We start from the raw sequence: 20141 nt of genomic DNA, 5'->3' as shown, positions 1-20141 counted from the left end.
AATCCTCCTGTCATGGCTCTCTCTGGAAAGGTGACTACAAAACCGGTCAGGAGTGGGTGCCAAGCAGGTGTGTTGGCCCTCTACGTCTCGGATTCAGAGCTCAGATCTTCGAGATGAAAGGTCTCATCGATCATTATTTCAACACTTTGAAATCTGTACTTCCCCAAACCTTCTCTGTGCCTTTATTTGTCCAGTAAATCAAGGCCACTGCTTCATGCAATGCGTTCTTGCCACAACTACCTCGGCTGACCTAGGCGTGGCGTGCAAATGAGTAATTACACTCAGATGCGTAACCCTGGGTGTAGCATTATTAATTCATTAGCATCCTGAACTCATTCACCCAGACTTCACTCTCTATGAAAAAAGTGTTTGCCAGGAACGTGGACTGTCTTAATTAAACGTGGGGGACGTACCGAGAAACCTCAAGTCACCCATCCTTCCCCACCTTCGCCCTCCTAATGAAGCCGTCAATTCCAAATTCCTGCAGTCCCCACCCCTTGAGGATTTTTGGATTCCTGTTGCTCCTTTTGACCCACTGGCCGGAGTCCAGGCTTTCATCATCTCTGACCTGTAAGCACTTTGTAAACACTGCTTCCAGCCTGGAGGTTGCAAACGGCAGCCAGGTGTCGGAACCAGCCCGTAGATTCTTATTGGTCTGTGTAGTATTTTGAAGCTTTTTGAATTCATTTCAACGGTTTAAAATTGGGAGATTTCACAAGAAATATCTGGATTTCTGCCTCGTCCGTTTCTCCACTTGCAGCGAAAACAAGAAAGTCTACACGGCCTTTCTTGCAGGGCGCCACCTGCTGGTGCCAAGTGACGGCTGCTCCCTCTAGACAGTCTAGCACTCCCTCTGCCGCGGTCCCATTACCCCCGGCCACTCATTTCTATGACCTTTTGGGTCGGAATCAGGCATCTGAGTCTGTGGCCTCTATTCTAGACTGCCTGTAGGTCCAGTCTACTCCCCACACCATCCTCCACTGGTTTTTGCGACACCGATACGATCACATCACCCTCTGATCAAAGGCCTCCGATGGTTTCCATGGCCCACAGAGTAAGGTCTGACGTCCTAACTGTGGTAGACAACGCCCCAAATGGGTATTCATTTCCAGCCCTGTCTTGTGCCACCCTGCCCTGTACACACAGCCCTGCCGTGCCTTCTCTTCCACCTGTGTCTTCATTCCTAGAGCACACCATGCCCTTAAGGGTTTTGCCTTCGTAGTTAGTGTGACCTGTGCCTAAAGGCTCTTTTCCTCTTCATTCCTCTCTTGCTCCTAATCAGCCTTTAACACACAGTTCCCATGTCATCTTGGCCGGGAAACCTTCCCTGACTCTGCTGGCTAAGCGCTCCACCTGTGCGTTTCTACAGCCTTCTTATTCTCCTGATGCCGATGTATTACAATGCAAGCTAATTAATAAACCTTGCCTCAACTAGAGAGCTCTCTGAAAGCAGAGACTGGCTCTTTGGACATGTACGTGTAAGCACTCAAGCTGTTCAAGTTCACATGTAGAGCGGGCCCTTAAGCAGGGTGTACTGAATGTATAAATGAGAAATGTTTAAGTCTAGAAAGATGCTGGGTCCCAGAAGGAGCATTAGACTTGGAGTCTGAACATTTCGCTGGCTGCAGGGAGCCACGCACATGTGAGAAGTCACTTCACACCTCTGACCCTCAGGTCCCCCATGTGTACAGCAGGGCTAGCCACAGTGACCTCTCCTGGCTGCCACAAAAATCACATGACAGGACTCAAGAAGCATTCGGTCAAGTGTAAAGTGATACATGTCCATGTCACTTCTCAATATAATTCATTCAGTGTGATTCAAAAAGATGACTTATCTTTCTTTTACGCCTTGGTAACATCGCCAATGTTGACAGGTTCTGGGGAGGGGAAGACGGCAAGTTCTCTACGGTAAGTAACCCATGAACTCGAGAGAATTTTAGAGCACGAGGGGAGTCTAACCCATTTAAAAAAATCTTCTCATCTCATCTCATCTCCTTGCTCTATAGATGAAGACAATGAGGTTCAGGGAGCTGCACTGACTCAGCGAGCCAAGACTGTTTGGCGCTTAAGAACTTGGCCCCTCTAGTTAGACAGACTTGGGTTTAGACACTAGCTCTTCTAGCTATTAGCTCTGGACTTGGTGTGAGTTATTTAATCGCTCAGAGCCTCAGTTTGCTCACCTACAGAACGGGGATCTCAAAAGTAGCGAGCTTGTGAAGTCTCGGGGATGATTCGATGGGCGAAGGCATGAAAAGCCTTGGCAGGGTCTCTGCACATACGTAGCATGTGCTCCATAGCTGTCCCCACAGGGAAGGGTCCCAGACCACCCAGCGATTTGTAAGCTAATAAAAGACAGAGCCCAGGCATCCTGACTCCCATCCTGGCTCACCTGAGAAGGAAAAGCACATCAGAGGGGCCAGAGGGACATCACACAGGGTGAACATGGACATTCAAGTACAGCTTGACAGATACGCGTGACATTTTCTCATTTCTCGTATTTGTCAGACATTTGCTCTTTCGTTAAGAGTTTTCCTCTCACAGAGAAGCGTGAAATTTTAAAAGAGGTTAAATGTTTTACAATCCTTCAAATCATTCCAGAAAAAAAGAAAAAGGGAGTGAAATGGATGGTGTCCAAACACCATCATATATTTTAATTTTGAAAATGCAAATCAAGACTCTGGGAGCAGTAGCTTGAATATGTATTACCTCAAGACTATTAATGTTACTGGAATGACAAAAATTTCATGGGGAGCAATTCAGCTGCCTCCATGGTTCAGAGAACAACTGTATTAAAAGCCCTGCATGGAGAAGAATGCTGAGTCATTATCTAAAAGCCCTGGCACTCTTCTCCAATGGTTAGCTGAGCTAATGACTAGATGTAATAAAAAGATGACCTTCTCCCAATTAAAAAGTCCGGGTGTGACCCCTGCTGAGGGGGAGGGTAAGCAGAAGAGAAAGAAGGAGGGATGGGACAAAGAGAAGCCTGGCCTTGCCTCACTGGCTGGACCTGCCTGGCTTTACTCTGAATCACTCAGGCCAGTCTTCCCACTCGCTGTTGGCAGGCAGGGTAACAAAGCCTACCAGAACACAACTCAGGCAGGGAGACAGGGGATATCTATTTCTTCAGGGGAACCATACAAACACAGGAAGCTGAAAGTATGGGCACGAGTCTGCATGCGAACAGGTGTGAAAATATATGTGTGCATATGCACACTAGCATTTTATATATGTATGTGAACTTGTGTCCATACTTGGACGTGGCTATCAATGTACGTCCATGCCTACGGGCGTCCGGGGGTGTGTGTGTGTGTGCAGTGTATATGTATACATACTTAGGGCAGAAGCTGTAAAGTAAGTGCCTAGATAACGGCATTCACTCATCAGGCCCCTTTTGCTATGCAGAGGTATTAGTAACATTCTGCTGTGCAGAATGGCCAAATGTACTCCATGTCTCAAGTACAGGATTAAGCTGGGCACTGGGAGCAAAGCTCTGGGATTCCCTTAAACCACAGCTGCCATCTGCTGGAGAGGACTTGTCCACATGGGCCAAGGACCACCCAGAGCCCGTGTCCTCCATCCTGCAAAGGTGCGTGGTGCGGGCTGGGCAATGAAAGGCTCTCACAGGCCACAAGCACACAGAGCAAGCGGCACCTGGCTCCACGTGGTCTCCCGCAGTCCTATGGATGTGCCATTAGAGAGAGAGAGTGTGGGGGACAGATAATGGACAGAATGGAGTCAGACAAGCAAGCATCCAGGCTTGTCTCCTCAATATAACCTGATTCTTTTGTTCTTCTAGAACTGATCTCTCCCTGGGGCTCCTGGGTGGCTTAGTCAGTGAAGCATCCAACTCTTGATTTAAACTCAGGTCACCATCTCACGGTTCATGAGTTCAAGCCTTGCATCAGGCTCCCCAATGCACTGTCAGTGCAAAGCCTGCTTGGGATTCTCTCTCTCTCTCTCTCTCTCTCTCTCTCTCTGCCCCTCCCTCCCCCAAAATAAACTTAAAAAAAAAAAAAAACTGATCCCTTCCTATCACTACCTTGCCCTTTCATGCTGCTCTCTTGAAGAAAGATTCTAGCAAGGACTGAAAAAATACTTAACACGTGCCATGTGTAAGCAGCCGTGAGGATCTGGAAGCTCAAGACGAACGCCTCTGTGAGAAGAGGTCTCACCCATTCAGCAAGGTGACATCTGTGTTTCTCATTTTTTAAGGTACGTTCAGAAAATGTTAGGACCGATGTCGGGGCCGGTCACACTGAGTGATACCAAACCACACTTACTGCGTCTGCTCCTGCTGCGGCTGCTTCTGAAACGCCCCTGGGTCCCCACGTGCCTGGCCAACTCCTCCTCATCCTGGGGTCAGCTCGAATTTTGCTTCCTCTCCCCCTCCCCCAAGCCGTGTTGTACTAGTCGCTCCCTCAAGCACACGTGTACGGCTCTACTGGGAGCTTATCAAGGCGTACGTTAGCTGTCAGCTTTCATGTTCCTGGAGGGCAGGCCGGGTTCCTGCCCTCAAAGACCTGGGACCTACCAGAAAGGCTCCTCTGCCCACGGCCCAGCAAGGGCGGACAGGCGGCCGCACCTACCTGTACAGGAAAGGCGCGACGGTGGCAGTGTTGGGATGGTTGTATTGCTGCTGGGGCTGAGGTAGCTGAACACTGACGGTATTGCTTCCTGTGGTCTGGGTGGTCCCGACGGACCCGCTGACGGTCTGGCTGCTGATGCTGTGGTTCAGGGTGGTCCCTCCAGGGCCTCTTCCTTCTGAGGACGCCAGGCTGGAGGAGGAACTGGAGTGTCTGCCGTCCAGCTGGGGCTTCTGCTGGGGGAGCCCCGAGCTCGGCTTCCCACCCCGGCTCCGCTCCCCCTCCTTGGAAGGGGCAGGGGCACTTGGGGACTTCCCGGGCATGCTCTTCATTCCTGGTTTTGGTATTCCACTGTGGGAAGGGGCTGTGGCCTCCTTCTTGGCACTGTTGAGCTTCCCCCCCTTGGGGATGAAGCTGGCGATCTTGGAGGACTTTTTTGGCATCTCGGTCACCGCCGCCCCGCTGGGGTCTTCTTTCGGCCCCTCTTTAAGGTCCGGCCTTTCTGTCACAGAGGCTCTCTTGGCGAGGTCCTTGCTTTTCTCCTTTTCCTTCTCCCGCTGTTGTTTCTCCTTTTCCTTCTCGTTGCCTTTCGGGGAACTCTTCTTGGTGGTCAGCGCCCGGCTAAAAGTTCTCTGGGCGATGCCCTTGAGGGCGATCTTGGGGCTGTTGGAAGCGGGACCCGCCATGGACAGCGAGCGACTGGTGGCTTCCGTCTCTTCGCTCTCTTCAAAGCTGGGTAGAATCTCGAGCCGCTCACAGCTCGTGTCCCGTGACCCCGGGCCCTCGCCTGCCTTGGAACCCCCTTTGCTGTTGAAAAGCTTTAGTTTTTCCAGCATGGACCTCTGACTGTTGGGGGCTGGCTTCATGGCTTCGGGGCTGGGCCTGGGGGCCTCGGGCACGGGCTGCTTGACGGAGAGCATGGACGGCGTGGCACTGTGCTTCACGCTGACCGACTTGCTGCGCCAGGGCTTGGAGGCAGCACCGGGCTGGGGGATGGCCGAGGAGGCGCCGCTGTTAGCAGGGGAGGGGCTGCTGCCACTTTCCAGAGGAACAGGTGCATTTTCACTCATTCCGGGGTGAGAGGAGGCTGGGCTCGCCAACGGCTCTGCAGAGACGGGGAAGAGAAGGAAACCCGAATTACACCTGTGGACCTGCGCTGACGGCCAGGGAGGGTGGGCCATGGTTCCACAGCTCATCACTCTCAACCCAAACGCTCAGATAGCTCCACCACCCTCCCGTGCCTTACCCGTGGTTAAGCTGTTTTAAGTTTTTTTTAATCTTTATTTATTTTGAGACAGAGACAGAGTCTGAGCAGGGGAGGAGCTGAGGGGAGGGAGACACAGAATCCGAAGCAGGCTCCAGGCCCTGAGCTGTCAGCGCAAAGCCCGGCATGGGGCTCGAACTCACGAATCGTGAGATCGTGACCTGAGCCGAAGTCAGATGCTTAACTGACTGAGCCACCCAGGCGCCCCCCACCCGTGGTTAAGTTTTTAAATCCCACCTTGACTTCCTCCTCTCCATCACACACAGTTCACATTTCCCGTCCTATCCTGGTATCTGCTGTGCAAATGCACACTGATCTTAATATCAACATGTGCAAAGCACAATTAAGCATGCGTTTCTGGTAAAAAACCAAAAACCTACACCACGAAAGATGTAGGAAACACATATTGTTTTGAATTATTCAACCCACAACCCAATTTCCCGGTTAATGCGAAATAATTGAAAATTAGCCGCCTTTAAGAAAATGTAGGAGAGACATTAAAACGGAACAAAAAAGAAAGAGAAACCAAGCATAATCTTTACAGAAGAATAATTACCCAAGGAAGTTGCTAAGTCCTATCAAAGCATAGACGCTTTTTCCTATGCTGACATTTTGAAAGCGGTACCAGCACGATTCAGGCAAGACTTAAAAAAGATTTTTTAGCTTAAGAGTATAAAATGCACATCGATTTACTGTAGGCATGAAAACACACAGGTTATCTGAAAGTCAAGGTCTCCCCTTTGGCGCTTAGGGTGTATTTCCCCAGCCAGACTCTCTTCTCAGAAACGCCTCAAGATATTTGCAAAGTGGAATCAGAATGATTCTAAGAAGGGCGGGTTCCAAACTGGAGTTCTGCTGGCCGAGGCGGCCCGTACCACGGAAACGAGATCAGGGATGCCCTCCTCCATGAGCACTCAGAACCAAGCAGCTCTATCGCCCACACAGGGGCAGCTGTCAGACAGAAAGTGGCCGGGAAGGCATGTCACGGCCGAGCCCGGCGCCGTGCCACCCACACCCCATACAGCCCGGTGCACAGAACGAAGAGGATGCGGCCCTTCAGCCCCCGAAGAGCACGTCCGTGCCTGCAAAGTCACCACAACACGACTTACCTAGCGGCAGCCACTTTCTCCCACAACGGTTCCCTAGGAAAAATTCTCTGACCGGAGAGGCTGCCCTTCCAATTGTCACAAGTGTTTTCAGTTAAACTGCTCATGTTTCTAATTAACTTTTGTCATCCGCAACTGCTCCAGTGCCCAGAAGCCTGGCGGGATTAACGGCTGCTTCTTCTGCCCGTTTTTTTTTTTTTTTTTTTTTTTTTTTAATACCTATGTTCCGCTGCCTTCTAGCAACAGAGTAAACTGTGTATAGAGCGGCTTTTTATGATTTAAAAGTCAACGGCCGCCAAAGCCGAGTGCAGGCAGCCCCTGTGTGGGACATGAGCACCGAGCCGGGAGAACTCCCGACAGAGGAACGGCTTTCCTCCACTCACTCCCAGCTGCTCCGGGAAGCCACAGCTCCAGGGTGATCCAAAGCAGACCTCCCAATGTTTTAAAACACATACATCTTCCTGACTTACTGGGGATTTGGGTTTGGAGCGGGGGGTGCTGCACAATCCTCCCTAACAAAACTCACGAGGCGTTGTTGGATCTTTTCCTGGGGAGAGCTGGAGACCGGCTTGCAAACAGGCTCGGGAACCCACCCACACTGCCGGCCTTTCAGAGGGTCTCCAGCAGCCTGATGCTGCTTATGGAAGGTCTCCTGGTATCAGGAGGTATGGAGCTAGGCACATTGTGAAGAGGGGCTCACTATCCCCCTTTTATGAGTGAGGAAACCGTGGCTCATGGGAGCGCTAGTAACCGACCCTAAACCACAGAGCTAGACATGGACATAGCTGGGACTTGAACCCAGGTCTCCTGATACAGTGCTCTTGGGACTGTATCACAGCTACCTCCTTTGGTGAAGGATATATTTAAACAAGAGGCACTTAAATGGTAGGAGTGCTTTTTAGGCATCAACTTTTCTGTTGCTAAGGTATGTTCATGCCATCCTTTTTGGGGCACAGCCCAGCCCAGCCTCTGGAAAGGAGGCAGCCTATAGTGCAGAGGCTGGCTCTCTGCAGTAAATACTGGTGACCTCCAATCCCGAGTTCCACTTCTCATAAGGCAACGGTCTTTCCCTTAACCTGGGTTCAGATCTGAGGCCAAAGGATTCATTTGTTCACTCAATATATTCATTCATGTCAATATTCGCTCATTCAATGTGTATGTCAGACGCTGTTCTAGGCACCTGGGATACATCAATGCAAAACAAAAGTCCCTGCCTTCTTAGAATTTACAGTCCAGCAGAGGAACGGATAACTAACATGGCTGATAAATTTTATCATTTGTTAGAAAATAAGAGCTAAAGAAAAGGGGGTCTTTTGGGGCAGGTTGTAACAATGTCCTCACAAGAACTGCATCATATTCAGAGGTGTGCCCCTCTTTCCTAAAGAAGTCTTAGGCACATTCCACTGAGTGTAAGTGCACAGATCAGTAGGACTTCTCTGCTCCCACACATTCCTTAGAACCTCAAGAAAGCTTGCTTGCAATGGTTTGACAAACGCTCCTACCTAGCAGGTCTGTGTATTTCTAACACTAACAAACACAGCTAGAAATCAACCAACAACTAACTAGCCAAGGACTGACCCAGAGTGAAACAGACACCTGGCTCATCTAAGTGAAATGGGCAGACTAAGCTAAAGATGTTGTCTCCTTCAGATCCAAGGTGCCAGGCCAGAGGCAGGGGAAAGAGGGAGGCTGGGGAAGGGCTCGCACGATGTAGGTAGGACGCATACCACCCTGGGCCAAAACAGCTCGCTCCCAGAAACTTCCACGTGTCTTTTAAACCCCTGCTCAAATGCCTTCCGTGTCACGCTGAGACCTTCAAGCTGACTGACCCACTTGGTTGGCGTCACATGGCATTTTCCGAGGACTTTGCTCATACCTCCCCATAAAAGGATTTTAGAGGGCCACCTACATATTCTAGCCACTGGGAATACAGAGGAGTACAAAATAAGGTCTACCCACTAGGAACTCACTGTCCAAAGAGGCAACAGGCCTCAAGCAGAGCAGAGAACAATGTAAAGGACTACAGAGGGCTGTGTAGGGTACCATGATACCTAAGGGTTGGGATCCATTAACTCTCCCATTTGGGAAACCTTCACAGAGCCAATGACCTCTGACTTGTCACACCATGTTTCTGCTCTAGGTTGGCTGGCTAGCCCACTGGTCCACACTCCCTGACTCATCTTTGTGTCCGACAGCCTGCCAGAGCATAGGAAACCCTTGATATGTGGCTATCAGATTGCAGGTTGGTAGCTTTGACTTTTGCAATTCACAGTTAAGGCAACAGAGCCACAGCCTTCTGATGAGTCATGAGTCAAAAGTTTTTAGCCTAAACTCCGGCAAAACCAAAAAACACTATCAGGACTCAGAGTTCCAGAATTTCCACTTAGCATGTGGCGTGGGCTCCTCTGGTTATGGAATCATGGGGACATTTCAAGGCTATTCGCTGCAGCTGTTAACTGTAGAGATGATCTGAATTTGGTTTCTAGAACAGGAGTTTCCTGAGTAGGGCTGCAGGGCACCAGATTACCTGAGGATAAGACAATCTATACTTTGCACTTATGTCATGGCTAGAAATCCCCTTAATAGTGAAGGGGGTTCCAGGTCACGAGTGGTTTTGCCATGTTCCCATCATTCTGAAGGTTTCACACCAGTGACCTTGGCTGTTTAGGGCCTGTTCTTCTTTCTTTGGAAAACAGCCATTCCTAATGCCGGGATTCTGTGATTCCCAGCATGAGACTGTCCTTACCATGCTTCTGAGACAGTGAAGTAAGTATGAGAGAGATATGGGTAGGTGAGTGAAGCTTTAAGCTTTGTTACCAACCAACAGTGTGACCCACGATGTGCCATTTTGCCCCTCTGGGCCTCAGTTGCCCCATTTGTAAGAAGGATGAGCTATTTCTCTAGAGTCTTTTCCACTCTGCTTCCATTCAAAGCTCAGTGAGTCTCCGAGAGGCCCAGTGAGGCTGAGGCCAGAGAATGCAGCCCTCAGTTCCATCACTACTCTGTGCTGTGGCATACAGGTGTTTACCTTCAAACATTCTCCCTCCACAGCTCTCTTACGATGTTTACTGGTAGACATCAGTGAAAACTGGCTGGGTCAAGGAACAGTCAGCCTTGAATGAGGGACTTGTGAATTCAGAAATTCTGGTATCCTATGAAAACAAGCCTGGGGAAGGGAAGGTGGGGAGAGGTCTATAAAATTAAGAGCACTTCGCTCCCTAATGAGGAATAGCTCTAGTTTCGGCTCTCATGTATACACACCTTTGTTAGAGTAAAAGAATCTAATAGGGAGGAAAGAGAAAAACATAAAAGAATGTTCTGAACATCAGTATTTCTCTGGCAATTAATGGTATGCAGGCCACTGTAGTAGGTGAGCCTATTTTCAATGGCACATGGATGAGTATTTTTATATTTTAAAAGTCATATATTTATTTTATTGCAATAGAACAGATAACTAGCCCATATATAAATGAACAGCTTCACGATTATTAGACATACATTTAAAACTGGAGCCGATTTAAGGAAAACAAGAAACAAAAACACAGATTTGGTTCACAGATTTGGCAAAACTCACACAGGTCTGTGGAAGACTGAAGCTGGGGAGACACTTCTCCATTAAATCAAGAAATGCTTATTTTATATATAAAATCTGTAATAAATATTTTACAAATACCTACCTGTGTTAAGTCCATGCTTTTGGAAAACGTAATCAACAAAACAGAAATCAAACCAGAAGGCCCAAATAAAGACGAGGTTTAAAGCTAACCTGAAATGGCCACCTTTTAGAGTTTTATTTCTTTGTGTGTATTTGTTTAGAAAATTTTGCTGAGAATGGCTAGCCTAGCACTGGCACCATGACCAGGCCTTGTTTAGCCAAAGACCATTTAAAAACTAACGGCTTTCCAAGTCTGGACTACTGACCAATAAGAATGACACATTACATCACCCCCCGTAAACATCCAAATGTCCATATGCAAAACTGAAAAATATCAAGACATACTGTTATATGCAATAGACTCTGATCTACTCTACCCTAATCCATTTTTTAAACGCCTATCACTAAGCCCCTGAACAGATTTTATGACCCTCGAGGGGACTGTGCCCTGAAGCCTCAGCAGCTCAGTTCTAAAAGACAGCTTCCAAGGTTCACCCACCACCAACTGACAAACCACCACAAGAAGGAAAAGTCTCATTTGAAACAGTGCAGACAGGATGTCTTTGAAGAAGAGAAAAGGCTTTTTTGCTTTTTTTTTTCAGGGTTTACAGAGAACATTAATCCTCCTGGAGGGAGGGGGAAAGTTTGGTTTTTCTGGCAACCAGCCTTAACCTTCCCTGACAGTAACCAAAATACTTTCTAAATGAAAATACTGTCTAAGGCAGATAAATAAGCATTTCTTCCTCTCTCCCTCCGACAGGGCCAACACTGGCCACCAGTCCCTTCTGTCCCCAGCCTCCCAGTTAGGGGGACATTGGTGGTCTGATCCTGATGCCAGCAGGCACCCAGGGAGCATGTTCTAGGCTGGCTGATCCCAGCTCCTGTCACCCCCATTGTGATTTTAAACCTGCCCTGGGGACATTTCCCCGCCTAAATCCTCTCAGTAGTCTTCAGGAAAAGACCTGATAATTGGGTCTGGGAAAATGTTTGCAATTTCCTACAATTTGTCAAGGTGTCAATCTTGAGCATTCAAATTTGTTAGGATAACTGAAACCTGTTTTGTGCGTGCGTGCGTGCGTGTGTGTGTGTGTGTGTGTGTGTTTGAAAGTACATGGACTCTAGCCACACAGGCTGGAGACGGTTTTCAGAGTTGCTCAGGTCAATTTCTCAACAACTCTGTTACCCACCACATCACAGAGGGGCACAGGAACCTCGCTCGATCTGCTAAATAGTTCTGGAGGATTCCTTAAACCTGGCCAGGGAGCATTCTCAGCACTGCTGTGATCAATGTCTAATCTTAAGAGTGTGGGCTTAAACATAGTTTTCTCTCTGATCCTTCTTAGGGAGGATCATTGCAGGTATAGAAAGAGAGAGAAGGGGGTATAAGAACGACCAAGGAAAGTGGGCAGGAAAGTGCCAGGGCATGGAGCTGGGTTTGGGACCCATACTTTCTAAGAACCTTCTTGTGTCTGCAATTTCAGAGGCTCTGAGAACATCCAAGTTAGAATAAGAATGACGATCTACTTAAACAAACGTTTTTTACAAAGTTGCGCTGTTAATCCCTATCAAAATCCCAATGATGACTTTTGCAGAAAGAGAACAACACATCCTAAAATTCATATAGAATCTTAAAGGACTCCAAATGACTGAAATAATCTTACAAAAGAACAAAGTTTGAGGTCTCAGAGTTTCTGATTTCTAAACTTATTACAAAGCTACAGTAATCAAATTGGTGTGGTACTGGCCTAAGGACAAATGGACCAATGGATTAGACTTGAGAGCCCACAAACAAACCTTTGTGTCTATGGTCAAATGGTCTTTAATACTGTTCAATAAAGTCAGGGTGGCTTTTTCAACAAATGGTGCTGGGCAAACAATATCCACATCCAAAAAAAAAAAAAAAATCAAGTTGGATTCTTATCTTATACCATATAAAAAAATTAACCCCAAATGGCTCAAAGACCTACATGCAAGAGCTAAATTATAACTCTTAGAAGAAAGCTTAAGGACACTGGATTTGCAATGACTTTTTGGATATGACCCTAAAAGCACAGGCAAAAAAAAAAAAAAAGAGAAGCCAGGTAAGCTGGATTTCATCAAAATGAAAAACTTTAGTGTATCAAAGGACACTGTTCACAGAGTGAAAAGGCAATCTACAGAAAGGGAGAAAATACTTGCAAGTTAGCTACCTGATAAGGAATTGATGGCCAGAATATATAAAGCACTCCTATAACTTACAAACAGCAATACAACAATCCGATGGAAAAATGGGCAAATGGACATTTCTCCAAAGAAGATACACAAATGGCCGATGCACGCATGGAAAGATGTTCAATATCATTAATCATGAGAATGCAGATTGAAACTACAATAAGATACCACTTCATACCCATTAGGATAGCTATTATCAATTTTTTTGCGTGTTTTTATTTATTTTTGACAGAAAGAGACAAAGTGCAACCGGGGAAGAAGCAGACAGGAAGGGAGACACAGAATCTGTAGCAGGCTCCGGGCTCAGAGCTGTCAGCAGAGTCCGATGCGGGGCTCGATCCCACAAACTGTGAGATCATGATCTAAGCCGAAGTTGGACACTTAACCGACTGAGCCACCCAGGTGTCCCTAGGATAGCTATTATTTAAAAAAAAAACCAAACCCCCTCCCCCTCAAAAAACAAAACAAAACAAAACAAAACAAAAACAAAAAAACCCCAGGAAATAAGTCTTTGTGGAAGACGTGGAGAAATTAGATCGCTTGTAAACTACCATGAGAATGTAAGATAGAGCCATTGTGGAAAACAAAACGGGAGTTCCTCAAAAAATTGAAACCTAAACTATGATCCAGCAATTCCATTTCTAGGTATATATCCAAAAGAAGTGAAGGCAGAGACTTGAGCAGATATTTGTGCACTTATGCTCACAGCAGTCTTATGCACAATAGCCAGGGGCGCCTGGGTGGCTCAGTCGGTTAAGCGGCTGACTTCGGCTCAGGTCATGATCTTGCAGACCATGAGTTCGAGCCCCGCGTCGGGCTCTGTGCTGACAGCTCAGAGCCTGGAGCCTGTTTCAGATTCTGTGTCTCCCTCTCTCTGACCCTCCCCCGTTCATGCTCTGTCTCTCTCTGTCTCAAAAATAAGTGAACGTTAAAAAAAAAAAAATTAAAAAAACAAAACAAAACAAAAAAACAATAGCCAAAAGGCAGAAGCAAGCTGAGTGTCCATCGGTGGATAAACAATGGATATTGTTTGCATAAGTCCACGGATAAACGAAACACGGTATATACATACAATGAAATATCATTTCTGTCTTCAAAGGGAATAACATTCTGACACATAGTACAGCACGGATGAACCTTGAAGACATTATGCCCAGTGGAATGAGCCAGCCATGAAAGGACAAAGACTGTGCAGTTCCACTTAGAAGAGGTCCCCAGAGTGGGCAAATTCACAGAAGGATGACTGCCAGGAGCTGAGGGGAGGGGGCAACAACGAGGACAGTTTCAGTTCGGGAAGATGCCGTCTGGAGACGGCGGTAACGTCCGCAACTGCAAGGTGAATGTACTTAATGTCATGGAATTGTATGTTTTAAAATGGTTCAAATGGTAATTATCATATGAGACCTATTTCACCACAATGAAAAGAATCAGATTGTATTTGGCCGTGAGTGACACAGAATTCTGACCGTCGTGGCCTATACCTTATTCCCAGCTCCTACCACAGGACTGCCACACCCCAAAGGGCTCAATGAATATTTGCTAAATTAAAGAAAAAGTTTCTGTTAGTGTGATGGTTAACTAATCACATGAGATTATGTAGTCAGCATATTACTTTATTAGTATTATTTTACTTCAGACTGAGAAAACAATTTCTGCGTCAAAGGAACAGCGATCCTTTTAACAGACCCTAGTAGACAAGCAAACTACATCACTTGAATTCCTCCTCCCTCAACTGGCTGTCAGCAGCTCTCTGGCCAAGCTGTTTGCTCTGAACGGGGTGCCTCACTGCCCCCTTCCCTGCTCCCCCACCATACCCAACATTAGCCCCCCGTTTATGTTCCAGACCTTCCATTTTACCTTCCACTCCAGAAAACCTCCAGAACCCCCACACGGAGGCCATGACTTTTGACTTGAGGCTTCTCTGGGGTCCCTGACCTTTCCCGGCCTGTATTGGGGTTATAGCAGCCGCACTTCCCTTACGTACAAGAATGGCTGATGCACTGATAGGTGCCCAGCGTGGCTGGTGGAAAAACCAACAAACAAATAAAACCTACTACCCACGCTCAATCCCTCCACATGGCTCGAAATTAAAATCAGGTGTGCCGGGCTTCAGCCTCTCGGCTGATGATGCCAGTTCCCTTTAAAGCTAAGTGAACCGAAAAGACTAGAAGCTGTGGTGGTGCTTTTAGTGCTTTTCCTTCTACTTGTGGTGGAAATTTTGCTGCAACAGGTCACGGAAAGGGTCATGTCCAAAAACTCCGGTATCCTGGAAGGGTGTGGCCAGAAAGAAATGCACGGAATGTACAAGTGCATTTCCCATTAGGCTGAAGGCAGCTCCTCACCGTGTGAGCTGCGGGGGTTCCCGGTCTTCCTCACTGACTTTTTCACCCCAGAGGAAGTTTTGGAAAAAAGGGGCCCTCGACAGCTGCAGCAAGTACAGTTGTGTTTCTTTTTAACACATGACAAGGTAATTCTTTTTCTTCAGTGGCTCCTTTCAGATAAAATGGAGTGAAGAGATGGGTAATGAGATCATCCGTTTCTCTCCTGGCAGTGAAACAGCAGTCAAGGAAAATCACGACGTGCGCTTTCCTACCCAGTGTTCACTACATGGTCTGCAATTTTACAAGACACGTTTTCTAATCCCACTTTAGGCCCATGAAAAACTGGTAAAGCTACACGAAGGTTGGCTTACTGGAAATATTAGTATACAGTTGGCCTTATCGACATAAGGACTTTGCAGTAAGGTCTTTAAAAAAAAAAAAAACCAACTTAAAAGTTTTACTTGAGAGAGAGGGAGGGAGAGAAAGTGAACGCACCTGCACAGGGAGGGGCAGAGAGAGAGAGAGAGAGAGAGAGAGAGAGAGAGAGAGAGAGAGAGACTCCCAAGCAGGCTCTGCACGAAAACAGGGCTTGAACTCACGAACCGTGGGATGCTGACCCGAGCCAAGACTAAGAGTCGGATGCTTAACCGACTGAGCCACCCAGGCACCCCCGTAGTAACGTCTTAAAAAGAGAGTTCGTAAAATCTCTCTCTCCCTCCCCCATACACGTCACACATCAAAAGGTGTCCTATGCATATTTTTAAAACCCTCCCAACTCGGCTGGGTAAGGAGACGAATCATTTGCTGACATCTGAAGGAAAATACCTCTAAAAATAAAAAGGGTTCCTATTCTTTATCTTTCATTTCTTGAAGGCACATCACCCTCAAAACACCCCCTTCCTCTCTCTTGAACTATTTGTTTGAAATCCCACGCAACAGGCTTCAGGAGAAAGCTTTTGTTTTAATTGGTCAAGCCATTTCTCTATCTTGTACCATATATGGCTATAAGAAAGCACAAAACTGGCCGCAGAAAACTTTCTCCCTTCTTTCAAGGGCATATGAAATTTCACAGAGAGATTATAAACACTTTACAAGGGGGCAAATCTTATTCTTACAAGAGGTCACTGTCCACAGCTAACAGCTCTTTGGCAGAGTGCAATGGCAGTATGCTATTATAAATACATCCAAGACAGAATTAGTTAAGGAATTCTGCAGGCTTTCTCCCCTAAGATACCAGCCCAATCTCCCTTACTCTCGGGGCAAAAGATGGACACTCCGAAATACAAGGCTCCACACCAGCGTTACACCAGAATGTTTTCCAAGGAACAATGCAAACGGGCATTAATAGAGAGAAGGAGTTCCAAGGTTAGGTAAGTTGGGAAAATAGAGGGCTAAATGGTGGTCAGTTTCCTTGCTTGCAGGACTTCTCAGAGCCTTTACTAGGCTTACTTGCACCGGGAAATATCCAAAATGATAATGGGATAGTATGGTTCCTAAATGTATTTTTTGCCACAAACTGATTTTACGGGGCAGTTTCAGGAAATAGCCTGTCATGGTATGCATTTTGGTAAACCCTGTCTCCACGGAGGGGGTAGAAAATGGCACGTAACCTAACTCAGATAAGATAGCTGTCCAACAGGTAACCATCACTAACCAGGAAGGGTATACAAGGGAGAGGAAGAAGATGTACCCCCTTTCCTCCTGTGAAGTTATAATCTAGTAGACTGGAGAATGCTTTCGTGATATGCATTCTGAGCGCTAAGTATCCTTAACACGTATCTGTCCCCTTTTGTTACAATAAGATCAGTCTAAGGTTCTGCACTAAAGCCAAACAAGTACGATAACAGGAAGCAGGAACGATGGCTGCTCGGTGGCATGCCTAAAAAGATTTCCATCAACAGTTAGGCTCCCTGTGACTCAGGGCTGGGACACAGCAACCACAAAAACGGATGTGATCTTGACCTGTATTAATACAAGAATGACATTCAGAACAAAGGAAGTGAGGATCTTGCCTTGCGGTGCCCAGCTCAGACCAGAGCTAGGATGGTACACGACATCAGAATTTGGCGTCCTAGAGATCTGTTATTTTAAGTCACTCATTTCCCAAAAAGGGAAGGAACAGAGCTCTGGGCAGGTAATGACTTCTCCAAGGTCTCGCCATCAGTGAGTGGCACTGGACTTCAGTCTCTGAAGCTTGTTCAATAAGGTAACTTTGCTGGCCCTGCTCCCAAACCTAGCCACTCAGACTCTCTGGGGATGGACCCAGGGAGTTAGAGTTCTAACTAGCTCCTCGGGTGACTGTCATCCACACTGAACTTGGAAAAGCAGGTACTGAAGAATGTGAACACTGCTACCGTGCACAGAGAAACCACAGTTTTCCCAGGATGGGGGTAGAATCTGAGGATGACCGTAAACCACTCTCAACAAAGAATGGCCAGAAAGGATGGAGACATTCAACGTGGAAGAAAGAGGACTTAGAAGAAAGTAAAAGTGGAAGAACTCTTCTACGGCGGCTGGTTTTCCCCTTTGATCCTTCTGCCCACTGACACTGAACAGCAGCAAAAACGGGCTAAAGCCACACCTGTCAGGACAGGCCCAGGACTCACGTCTGTTCAGTGTGTGCTCTTGTGAATAGCCAAGGACCCTTTATGGCACTGAGGGTGCAAGGCCCCGGGGTTCCATGGAGCAGCTTAGGGGACAGCCAGAGCGGGTGGGGGATGTTGACAGCAGCTGTGGAAAAGGGGAGTTAAGCCAACCTGCTTTAATATATTCTCTGCTCCACTTCGACCAGAGCAGCTCTCTGTACACGGAAGATTCTATTTGACAAAAGGTTTCCATTTTGGGGGGCGGGGACCCTCTGACCATATTAATAATCGTATATTAGTAACAGCCAACATTTACGGAACTTACTTACGTTTTGTGCCAGACACTGCCAGAAGGCATTTTTATTATACTGACTTTTTTCTTTTGTCATTTGCAGGATAAATCCAGTGAGGTAGGTAATAATGATTCCACTTTACCAATGAGGAAACTGAGGCACAGGGCTTTAGTAGGTCACCCAAGATCAAACAGATTACTGCCAGGCTCCTTTACCTCAAAGTCCGCATACTTCAGCTGCAACCCTAGTGACCCTCCTGTCCTCCCCCCTTCCCCCCAAGAAGGGACAGTAAACTTTCAAAGCCCATGCTCCTTTCTTGGTACAAGATACAGTATTTTCATCGAGTCTCTGTCAACAGCTTGCAGAGATCCTACAGCAAAGTCCTCTGACCTATAACTTCTTCCCCGAGGAAAAAGAGAATTTCTCCCTCCAAGAAGTTCTTTTTAAAAATGGGAACGTCAAACAACTGAGCAATAATTTGAGTATGGTTTTTGTTCTCCAAAATTTAGGATGCAAGCAAAATGTAATCTTTCTGCTGTTATTTTTTCTGCCAATCAAAATCAGAAGCCAACCAAAGAACTGGCTTATTGTATTTCTCTGGGGGAATCAATGCAGAAACCGAGAGCTGAATTGCGCTATTATTCACTACCTATGATTGTATTATGCCAAATGTGCAGAAACAGAAGGAAAAAAAGCAGTCATTCATCCTGATTCTGCCAAGTATACAGGCACTTGGTATCAGATAGATCAAATAATTTCAGGGCTTCACGGATGTCACTGATCCACACAGACTTCTGAGCCTTTTTACCTGACAGTTGTCTTCTTAATGAAAAGACAGAATTTTTCTTCTGGAAAGAAAAAAAAAAAAAGAAGAAATATGCTGAGGTAGAAAATGGCCCTGGAGACTGCTCACTGGCTTTACTCACCTAAATCAGGAAGCAATTTCCTCCAGGTGTCTGTTTTGTTTTATACAACAGCCCTGGCTGTGACAAGTTGGGGATAGATGAAGGTTTTGTAGGTAGAGTGCTCATTCCGATGAATCCTAGTAACTTCTGTAAGGCTGAGACATCTTTGAGAAACAGGATAAACGTGACGATGTGGAAGGAGTGCCAAGGTAAAGGTCTTGCTCTGCTCTGTGCTCAGAGCCCCACCTTTAGGACTTTGGGGATGGGCTCAAGTCCAACTTAATAGCTCGGTACCCTGGAGTTAGTTACTTAGTCTAGCTGAGCTCCGGTTTGTATTCGTAAGTAAAAATAAGACCAACACCAATAACTACCATCTGCTGAGTGCCAACCGTGTGCCAGGTATGGTACTAAGTGATTTAAATAATTCCATTTAACAAATCCACTTAAGGATTTCCTTAGTTCACGTACAAGCATCTTGTGAAGTGGATTACTGCAGCTCAGAGATGTTATGATGGCTAGGGAACGGTAGAGCAAGGATTTAAACACTCAAGCCCGTGTTCTTCTTAATCCACAGACTCCACTAAATGAGGACGCTGACCACAGCTTGCCTTCTTCACCACGAGGAACAAAGGAGTAATGACAGAAAAAAGCATCCTGCAAAAGAGCTCTGCACACAGATTTGTCTTCATTCCCCCTACGAATACCGGGCTTTCTCAGAGTGAGGTATAGTAGCCATACCCAATATGGGTGGAAGGGTTGTCTTCTGAGGCAGGGTGGGCCCGGGGACCCGGCACAAGGGCCGGCTGACCCGACTCTATAGAGAAAGCGAGACTGCCCCCTGGAGGCCCTGTGCATTCTAAAGCTCCCACCTTTTGCAGGTAGCTCCCTATGGCCCCACCCAGGCTGACTACAGACTGGAGGCAAGCCCCTCCTATCCTAGTTCCTCTCCAAACCAGGGGTGGGGGGGCAGGTTTTGGCCCGTGGGCCTCGTCCACCTCACCAGGCTTGCTGGAGGCAGCCTGGTGAACACACAACTCTGTCTGGCGAGATGACTCAGACACTCCTGGCAACATCTGCTCTGTTTCTGTAAGACTCAGAGGGCTCTTCCCATGAGTGACGGTGAAAAGGAATTCAAGGAGCCTCTCGCCCGTGTGCAGGGCGAGGAGATATAATGTGGAAACCAGGCTGCTCACAGACCAGCTTGGAGGTTTTAATGCA

The 20141-nt window shown here is 47.0% G+C and overlaps 1 protein-coding gene across 2 annotated transcripts in view; it reads right to left on the bottom strand.

The window, feature by feature from the left end:
* The window catches only part of NAV2 (neuron navigator 2), a 324615-nt gene that overhangs the window by 162913 nt on the left and 141561 nt on the right, over window positions 1-20141 (bottom strand). For both annotated transcript variants that reach the window (XM_042957640.1, XM_042957639.1), the window contains exon 7: window positions 4587-5688. In XM_042957640.1, coding sequence (XP_042813574.1) covers window positions 4587-5688 — 1102 coding nt within the window. The remainder of the gene's footprint in view (window positions 1-4586; window positions 5689-20141) is intronic.

Source organism: Panthera tigris, chromosome D1, assembly GCF_018350195.1.
Source record: "Panthera tigris isolate Pti1 chromosome D1, P.tigris_Pti1_mat1.1, whole genome shotgun sequence".
In the NCBI taxonomy this organism is placed as follows: Eukaryota; Metazoa; Chordata; class Mammalia; order Carnivora; family Felidae; genus Panthera; species Panthera tigris.
This window is presented reverse-complemented; position numbering and strand designations above follow the sequence as displayed.